This window comes from Merops nubicus, unplaced genomic scaffold, assembly GCF_000691845.1.
Source record: "Merops nubicus isolate BGI_N331 unplaced genomic scaffold, ASM69184v1 scaffold17267, whole genome shotgun sequence".
NCBI lineage: Eukaryota > Metazoa > Chordata > Aves > Coraciiformes > Meropidae > Merops > Merops nubicus.
In genome coordinates, this window is record NW_008622449.1 from 1 (window position 1) to 8,899 (window position 8,899).

An 8,899-nucleotide genomic window follows, 5' to 3' on the forward strand; every position below is an offset into this window, starting at 1 on the left:
GCAGCTGAGCTGCTTTCTGTCCATGCTGCAGGGGCATCCGGGGTCACTTCCAACTTGGGTGCTTGTTTCTGGGAGGGAGAAGTGCTGTGTAAGCTCTGCCCTCAGCTCTGTGTCTCCAGGCAGCTCTTTTTTGTCCTCAGGGCAGGGGGTCTGTGTCCCTGTGCCCCGTCCTCCATCCCCAGGAGGGGGCCAGGGCAGCACGGGGGGGCTCTGCTCCCCTTCTGGGTGTGTGAGAAGGGCTCGGGGGGGGTTTCTCAGGGCCACCAGCCTTGGGCACATAGTTGGGACCCTGTGAGGCTGCCAGCACCCTGCAGGTGATGTCCATGGCCATCACCCTACCACAGATCTGGTGTGACTTCTAGCCAGTGGTGCTGGGGGCTCCTGGGGGGCTGCCCCTCACAGGGGGCTCGTGGCAGCCTTGAAACTTCACAAAACACAGGAAAATCAAGTAAAAAAAACCACAAACATATAATTTTTGAGTAAGACACAGGGTATGGTGACCTGAGAAGGGTGGCTGGGGCACTAAGCACTGCCCCAGAGTCTTCCCATGCCCCAATAAACCCCTTTGGCTGCTGGGTCTCATCTGCTGCTTCCAAGAAGGAACTTCCAGTTTTGGAGAGAGAAATGTTTTTTTCCCCAGCCTGCCCCCTCAGGGGCTGCAGGTTGAAGTGGGGACACACAAAGGTCGAGTCAATATTGCCCTGTTTGCTTGTTGGTCTCCTGATTGTGAAGGGTCAAAGCCAGGAACTGTCCCCAGACAGCTGGGAGGGGCTGTGGCAGAGCAAAGGCACCAATCCTGCATCCCTGCTGCCCTCCCTGCTCAGGTTTTTCCAGCCTCCTGCTGTGATGCCAGCAGCATATTGATGCTCCTGCTCTGCTGGGGGTGAAAAAATCACAGAGAGCTCAGCTCCCACCCTCTGTTGCATTGCTGAGAGCAAAGACCTTGGCAGCACGTTGGTGGCTTGGGGTGCCCGGTGCTTTTAGGGACTTTCTTGCCCCTTTGCAGCACTCAGGGCTATTTTAGGAAAAGCATCTGCCAGCCAAGCACGTTTCTGTTTGTGCTGTTTCCATCCCCACGGCTGCAGGGTCGGGCTCTGCTCCCAAGGAACAAGGGACAGGATAAAATGAAGTGGCCTCAAATTGCCCCAGGGGAGGTTGAGGTTGTCCCTGAGGAACAATTTCTTGCCCTGGAGGGTTGCCCAGGGCTGTGCCAGGCTGCCCAGGGCAGTGGTGGAGTCCCCACCCCTGGAGGGGTTCCCAAGCCGTGGAGATGTGGTGTGAGGGACACGGGGCAGTGGGGACCTGGCAGTGCTGGGGTTGGACTCCATGATCTGAAATCTCTCCTCCAACCCAAACGCTTCTGTGGTTCCAGCTGGTTGCCCGTGTCTCAGGTCATCATGGTCCCTGCTGTGGTAGGACAGTGAGGGGTTCCTTGGGCAGCAGAAACCAGACAAAGGGGCTGTTCTGCACCATCCCCCTCCCTAAGCACCCCTCTTCCCACTGGGGTCCCTGTCAGTGGGGCAAACACCCACCCCCATGTCCCCAGCCCCCCAGTGCCAACTCGCTGAGCTTTGACTGTTGATTAACTCACAGATTTGGGCAAAAATAAAACCCTGTGCTCGCTCTCAGCCCTGTGCCACCCCCGAGGAGCTCTGGCAACAAACGTTTCCTTTCACTGCCAGCCTTGGGCTGCTGGGGGAATTGGGTTTTTTAGCCCTCCAGCAGCTTGGCTTCCCCCTTGCTCTTCAAAAGCCAACGTGGGACCTTCAAAATAGGAATTGTGCAGCTTGGGCAGGTCACTTTTACCTGGGGCTGGGTTTCCACTGGGTCAAGTTGTCCCCACAAAGGGGCACGTGCCAGGCTGGGACCAGAGCAGGATGCCTCCCACACCAGCAGTGGTGGTGGTTTGGGCTGGGTGGGTTTGGGAAGGACCATCCCCAGCAGCTCTGCATCCATGGGGTGGAGTTCAGGATGAGCTCAGTCTGATTTGGTGGTGGGAGCTGCAGCTCCCTGGCAAGGCTGAGAGCCTGGGAGGAGGTGGGAAGGTCTGGGCTCCCCCCCCACCAGCTCTGGCTGCTTCTAGAGAGCAAGCAACCCTGCAGAGAGAGGCCGGAACCCAGCAGAGCCAAGGCTGAGGATGGAGGAGGGCAAAGCTGCTGTGGGCAGTGCCACGTCCCAGGTCCCTCCTCCACACCACCCACCCCAGCCGTGCACATCCCGCCCCCACCCACCCTTCCCCTCCTACTTCTTTTTGGATTTTTTAGCTCCATCTGGTGGCAACCAGACCTGCAAACTTCATCTTTATTGCTGCAACAACCCCGCGCCGGGTCCCAGCTCTGCTTCCCTGGTGTGGCACCAACCCCTCGCCTGCTGGGCACGGCTCTGGTCTTGGGCTCTTGTAGAAAGGGGCTTGAGCTGTGCACACCACATCCCTGGAGGGGTTCCCAAGCCGTGGAGATGTGGTGTGAGGGACACGGGGCAGTGGGGACCTGGCAGTGCTGGGGGAAGGGTTGGACTCCATGAGCTTCAAGTTCTCTTCCACCCAAAAGGCTTCTGTGTTTCTCCACCCATGCTCTCTGCTCAGGGCTTCCAGCAGGCTCTGAAATGCTTTTCCAAGATGAGTCTTTTTGCCTCTTGCAACCACGTCCCAACCCAACCTGTTGCTTTTTTCCAGCTGTGAACAGCCTCACCTGGAGCTGTGCCTGTGCTGGGCACAGGAGGGCTCAGCAACCACCTCGCCCTTGCTGGAGCTTCAGAGGAAGCCTGGATGGCTCAGAGGTCCCCACACCCCTCCAGTGGGGTCCCACCACCCCTTTCCAGGGCCCTCATGCAGAGACTTGCTCAGGGAGCTGCCAGGTTTCTTTCTGCTGCCTTACCCAGGCGTGGAGACCATGGCACAAACTTCATTAACCTCCTCTCTCCCAGCCCTGCTTCAGTCCCACCAGTCACCTCCTCCTGGGGACCCCCAGAGGGGCTCCTCAGCAGGAGACTGAAGCCAGGCTGCCCTTCACCCACCACACGTTGTGCCAGCGGGTGCCCTGGGCCTGTGGGTGCCCCAGCAGCCCCAGGAGGTGCCCCAGGGAGGCTTTGGCACTGCTCCTGGTGCTGCTCTCCAGAGTCCTCCCACGGCTGCCAAGGACAACCCAGCTCCCAGAGTACACACGGGGAGGAGGGGGGCGGGGGAAGATACTTGGTTGGAGCAAATGGTTCCCCCAGCTTGGAGGGGTACAAGAGGCTCAAGGTCCTCCCGTGTTGGGGTGCTCCAGCCCCAGGGGGGAGCTGGGGGTGGTGGCTTTGCACCGTGGGTGTGGTGAAGAGCAGGATGGGGTGCAGCAGCGTGTCACCCACTGCCTGAACCTGGGCTGAGCTGGTGTGAGATGTGTGAGACCAGACACGGATTTTTCGTGGCATAACCACAAGATGCTGAGCAAGAGAAGGAGCCAGAGTGGAGCTGCCTGGGCAGGGGCATAGAATCATGGACTGGTTTGGGTGGGAGGAGACCATCCAAGGTCATCTGGTCCAACCCCCTGCAGGGAGCAGGGACATCCCCAGCTAGAGCAGGGTGCTCAGAGCCCCGGCCAACCTCCCCTGGGATGGTTCCAGGGATGGGGCAGCGACCACCTCTCTGGGCAACCTGGGTCACCATCATCATAAAATATTTTCTTCCTTCTCTCTAGTCCAAATCTCTCCTCTTTTTAGTTTAAAAACATCCCCCTTGTCCTGTCCTAACAGACTCTGCTCTAAATTCTGTCCCCAGCTTTCTGACAGGCCCCTTGAAGCACTGAAAGGCCACCAGAAGGTCTCCCTGGAGCCTCCTCCTCTGCAGGCTGAACAAACCCAACTCTTTCAGCCTGGACTCCCAGCAGAGGGGCTCCAGCCCTCAGATCATTGTTGTGGCCTCCTCTGGACCTCCTCCAACAGGTCCATGTCCTCGTGCTGAGGTCCTTGGGGCAAGCTGGGCTGCTGCCTGGGGAAGGGGTGGCCGAGACACACGAAGGTTTAACGCACCCCTAGATGAAGGAGACACGAAGATGGTTGTAGCTGTGGTTGGAAGATGGTTTTGTGGCTGTGGTTGGAAGATGGTCCTGCCTGTGGTTGGAAGAGCAGGCCTGGTTGCACACCGTTGCTTCCTGGGCAGGGAGGGGCTCAGCCCCCAGCCAAGCCCCAGGAGGACTCCCCTGGCTGGATGCACACACGTTTATTGATAAACACACTGGACACACACTACAAGAAAAAAAAAATCAAGCAGAGCCACGACTGAACACGAGCTGCAAACCTTCAACGTTGGCGTGGGGAGCGGCGGGGACCTCCCACCCCACTGGCTGAATGGAGATGTAAACTCTGGGTGATGCCTTCACTACCACGGGGCTTTTCCAGAGGGCTACACAGGCCAGGCGTTGGCAATGAGTCCTCCACAAAGCTCGTTGCCTTTGCCCTCAGCCACCTCCCTCCATCCCAACCAGGAGGGACCACGAGCTGGTTTTTGGGGGGGGTTGTGCCTTCCTTGGAGCCCTGTCAGAGGGCAAACCAGAAGGAAGGAGCTTCTTGGCCAGAGCTGGCCTGGAGGGGCTTGTGGAGGAAGGCTGGTGGGAAGGGGTCCCTCAGGAAAGGGAGCTGAGCAGGCGTCTGTAGATGAAGCCCAGCTTCTCCCTCAGGGCCAGGAAGGTGGGACGCTCCTCCGTGTTGCCACTCCAGCACTCCAGCATGATGCTGTAGATCTCAGGAGGGCAGGAGCTGGGCCGGGGAAGGCGGTAGCCCCTGGTGATTTGCCTCACGGTTTCTTGGTTTGTCATTCCTGCAAGGAAGGAGAAGATGCCCCCTGAATGTGATGTCCCCAAAGGATGACCTGAAGGTACACCTGCCCTGGGCCAAGGTATCGAGAAGTTCTGCTGCAGAATGATGTCTCAAGGCTATGAGGCTGGTAGAGGAAGGTCTGCAGGGGATCACCCAGCCCATAGCACCTTCCTGCCCCCAGCTCCTTCCCCACCTCTGCAAGCACTGACAGACCCTCTAAGCAACCCCCAAAGTGGACAACAACTTGCTCTTGCTCTAGGACCTGCCTCCGTGTCCCCTGTGGACAACAATTCATGGCAGGTTGGCTTTTGGGGACCACGGGCAAGCTGCCCAAGGATGTGGCTGGAGCAGAGCTGGAGGGGGCTGGTGGCTCTACCTTCATAGGGGATCTGGCCATACGTGAAGACCTCATAGAGCAGAATCCCATAGGACCAGACGTCGGACTTGAGGGAGTAGGTGCGGTAGTTGGCAGCCTCTGGGGCTGTCCACTTCACCGGGATCTTGGTGCTGCTGCTGGTGGAGTAGATGTCATCCTGGAAAGCAACGGGAGGTGGGTCAGCAGGGGGGGTGTAATGAGTTTTGGGGGCTTTGCTGGGGGAAGGAGGACAGCAGGGGGCAGCTCGGTGGCCTGGGGTGATGGAGGGACCACAGCAGCTCGATGACCGACCTTGAGGAGCCGGGCGAGTCCAAAATCAGCGATTTTGCAGGTGAGTTCCTCTCCCACCAGGATGTTTCTGGCTGCCAGATCCCGGTGGACAATGTGCTTCTCCTCCAGGTACCTCATCCCATCCGCTACTTGGCAGGCGATGTTCAGAAGGTGGGAGGTGCCCAAGGACTTCCCTTAAGGACCTGTTAACTCAGACGATCCGAGAGTTGGGGGCAGTCTAGTAACCTCTAGTTTGGATGTTCTGGTTTGGAAGGAGACCCTGTGCCTACAAAATGGGGCTATAAAACGTGTAAAGCCTCAAATTTGAGGTTCTGCCTAACTGTCCTGTGTGGAAAGTTCAGGAATGGGACTCAGGGATCTTCAGGAATGGGAGTGGGGCGAGCTCTGAAGAGTGCCCTGTGCTGCAACGAGGACGCAGACATCCACGGCTCACTCAAAGCCCAAGGTGACCTTCTGCCATGCAAATCTCCAGCTGGGCTTCTCAACCTGTCCTGCCTGCAAGCTCCAGCTCCTCCAGCACCAAACCTGCTGCTGCAGCCCCAGCCAAAATAAATGTGGGGGAGGAGGGGGCTTTACTTGGTGAACAAACAGGTCTTGGTGGTAGGTTTGTCTTGTTTCCCTTCAAGACTGATTTCTGGGTCAGGAAAAGAAAGGCCAAGAAAAACAAACTGGTGGCCAGGTGGTGAGTGGACCATGGCTTGTCACGAGGTGTACACCTGAAGAAAACCACGCTGCTGGCCCAAGGGGAGGTTTGGCCATTGCAGAGGCAACGGAGGCAGAGTTGCCCAAAGGCAGCAGTGGGGCTTCTGTGCACTGGTGGGAGCTGGGTGACCATGAGAGGATGAAGAGGGAGGGATGAAGGTCCCCCCCAACATGCTGAGGCTCTCAGGGATTGATAGAGGCCCAACTCCCACCAAAAGAATCATGCCAAACTATCCGGGGGTCACCCAAGGCTGTCCCCACCGAGCACCCATGGGTTGCTCTGAATTATCACTGATCTAAAGAGGACCAAAACCAGGGTTGAGCTCTCTTAGGGTCTCCAAGAACCTATGGAACCCGCTTGGGTTCATGGGACCATTCTGGGGCACCGAAAGCAGCCGCAGAGGGGGGCAGTGGCAGGGTGCTGGCACGGGTACTCACTGTTGAGGTAGGTGTGGAGGTTGCCCTTCCGCATGAGCTCGGTGATGATGTACACGGGCTCCTCCAGCGAGCAGACAGCGTGCAGCTGGATCAGCTTCTCATGCCTCAGGCGCTTCAGGTTCTGGATCTCCTTGGTGAAGTCTTCTGCCTTCATGTCAGCTGGGGGAGGGAGCCAACATGACCATCATGAGCTGCTTTCTCACGTGGACGTTGGGACCTCGGCAGGTCCGACTGGGATGAGGACCTTTTTTTTCCTCCTCACAGCCCACTCTTGCTCCCCAAGTTCATGTCTCAGATGGGAACACCCCAGAGATGTTTTTCACAGGGCTTTGGAGCCTGTTTGTTCATAGCTCCATCAGCACTTGACTCCTCACCAACACATTGGACTTGACCTACCTCGATTGAACCAATTTATTTGGCTCGACACGACAAACCCACTGGATTGAGCCATTTTACAACAGTGGAGCCCAAGCTTAGGGGGGTCCACAGAAATAGTCCAGGGTCTGCTTGCCAGGTCCTACCCCAGTTTGCTTTGATAAGACAGAGACAGTGACCGAGACAACTAAGGGGGGGAAAAAATGGGGTGGACGATGTGGCAGCGATCGAGAGACCCAGCTGGCCACGATGAACAGTTCCTCCACCTACCTTTGATGATCTTGATGGCCACGGGCACTGTGTTCCTCCACAGCCCTTCCCACACCTCTCCAAAGTAGCCCTCGCCCAGCTTCCTCCGCAGGGTGAACTCCCAGCGCGGGCGCTCCCAGCCGTCCCGCTCGGGGGGGGTCTGTGGAAGGACCATGGGGCTCACTTGGACCAGCCAGCAGGGCAGGACCTCCTGCTGGAGCCTCCACCAGCTCCCTGTGCCCACCAAGACCCTCTGGCCACGGGGGAGGTGGTGTTCCATCACCCTGCATGGCACCGGGGCTGCTTTTCCCTCCCCGAAGCACATGGGGCATCCCCTGGGTCACCTCTGCTGGGAGCCAACGTGGGGGAGGAAGGAGAATTTGGGGCTCTACATGAAATATCAAGAATTCAAGTCACAGTTCCCTCCTCATCAGACCTCACAGGTGGCTTTTCTCCATCTCCACCAATAAAAAAATGATGAAGAAATGAATATTCTGGCATATTATGGCTGATTTAGACTCGGGCTCATGAAGAGTTTCCTTTATCTCACACGTTTCAGTCTCGCCCTCGGATTATTCACACGTTTAATTGCGATTTCTGAGTCATCACCGGTGGCTGGAATCTAATCAGGAAATGAGCTGGCAATTTGGGATTAATACAATAATTGGGTTTAGGAATGCCACGCTAATTGGCCTAAAAACCATCCGAAAGCAACGTGGTCTTATTATACTCCAGGAAAAAAAAATAGCGTGGGTGTTTCAGTCCTAAAGGGCTGTGTGAAAACACAGTTTCTAACCCTGGACATGGAGAAGACCTTGCAGAAAATCCTGTGCATTTTGGCCAGCCAAAACCACCAAGAAAACCACATCCTGGCCTTACCACAGCTGATAGAAGCTGCTGTGGCAGCTGTACTAACACTGTGGTGTTAAATTGAGCTGAATAAAGCTCAAAGCCCCAAAGGACAGAGGGATTATTTCTATTTTTCCCCCATTTCTCATTCCTGGCCACCGTTGCCCTGGGCGTACGCACCGCGGGGCTGCAGGGCTGCAGCAGGGGGCTCTGGATGACCTTCCAGTGCTGGGTGTAGAAGGCCAGGAGCTCCTCCATGTCGGGGAAGGGATGACCCTTCTGGATGTAGAGGCTGCCCCCGGGGCTCTTGCAGATTCGGAAGTGGCTGACCTTGGCGTGGTTCCGCACTGCAGGGAAGCCCAGGCCGGGCAAAACTCAGCTCATGTGTTCACCAGCAACTTCCCACCTCCCTCCTGACTCTCACCCTCTCTCCTTTCCGGGCTCTTGGTCTTTTAATTTGCCCTGAAGGGATGACCCTTCTGGATGTAGAGGCTGCCCCCGGGGCTCTTGCAGATTCGGAAGTGGCTGACCTTGGCGTGGTTCCGCACTGCAGGGAAGCCCAGGCCGGGCAAAACTCAGCTCATGTGTTCACCAGCAACTTCCCACCTCCCTCCTGACTCTCACCCTCTCTCCTTTCCGGGCTCTTGGTCTTTTAATTTGCCCTAAACCTGCTCCCCATCACTCCCAGCTCCTGGCTCAGAGGGCTCCTGGCCATGGGAGAGTGGGGCTCACCTGGACCCAAGAAGTGATGCTTTATTATACAGAAATAGGGGGATAATTTAATAATCATAATAAAATAATAATAAAAATAATACTAAAATAATA

At 56.9% G+C, this 8,899-nt stretch overlaps 1 protein-coding gene across 1 annotated transcript; it reads right to left on the bottom strand.

The window, feature by feature from the left end:
* Positions 1 to 4,601: 4,601 nt before the first annotated feature.
* Positions 4,602 to 8,621, bottom strand: SRMS (src-related kinase lacking C-terminal regulatory tyrosine and N-terminal myristylation sites; the record flags this gene model as incomplete). Its single annotated transcript, XM_008944797.1, is given in 7 exon segments — positions 4,602 to 4,795; positions 5,171 to 5,327; positions 5,462 to 5,643; positions 6,602 to 6,760; positions 7,247 to 7,385; positions 8,255 to 8,421; positions 8,550 to 8,621. Coding segments are annotated over 7 exon segments (1,070 nt in total), but the record flags the coding sequence as incomplete, so codon positions are not given.
* Between the last annotated feature and the right edge of the window lie 278 nt (positions 8,622 to 8,899).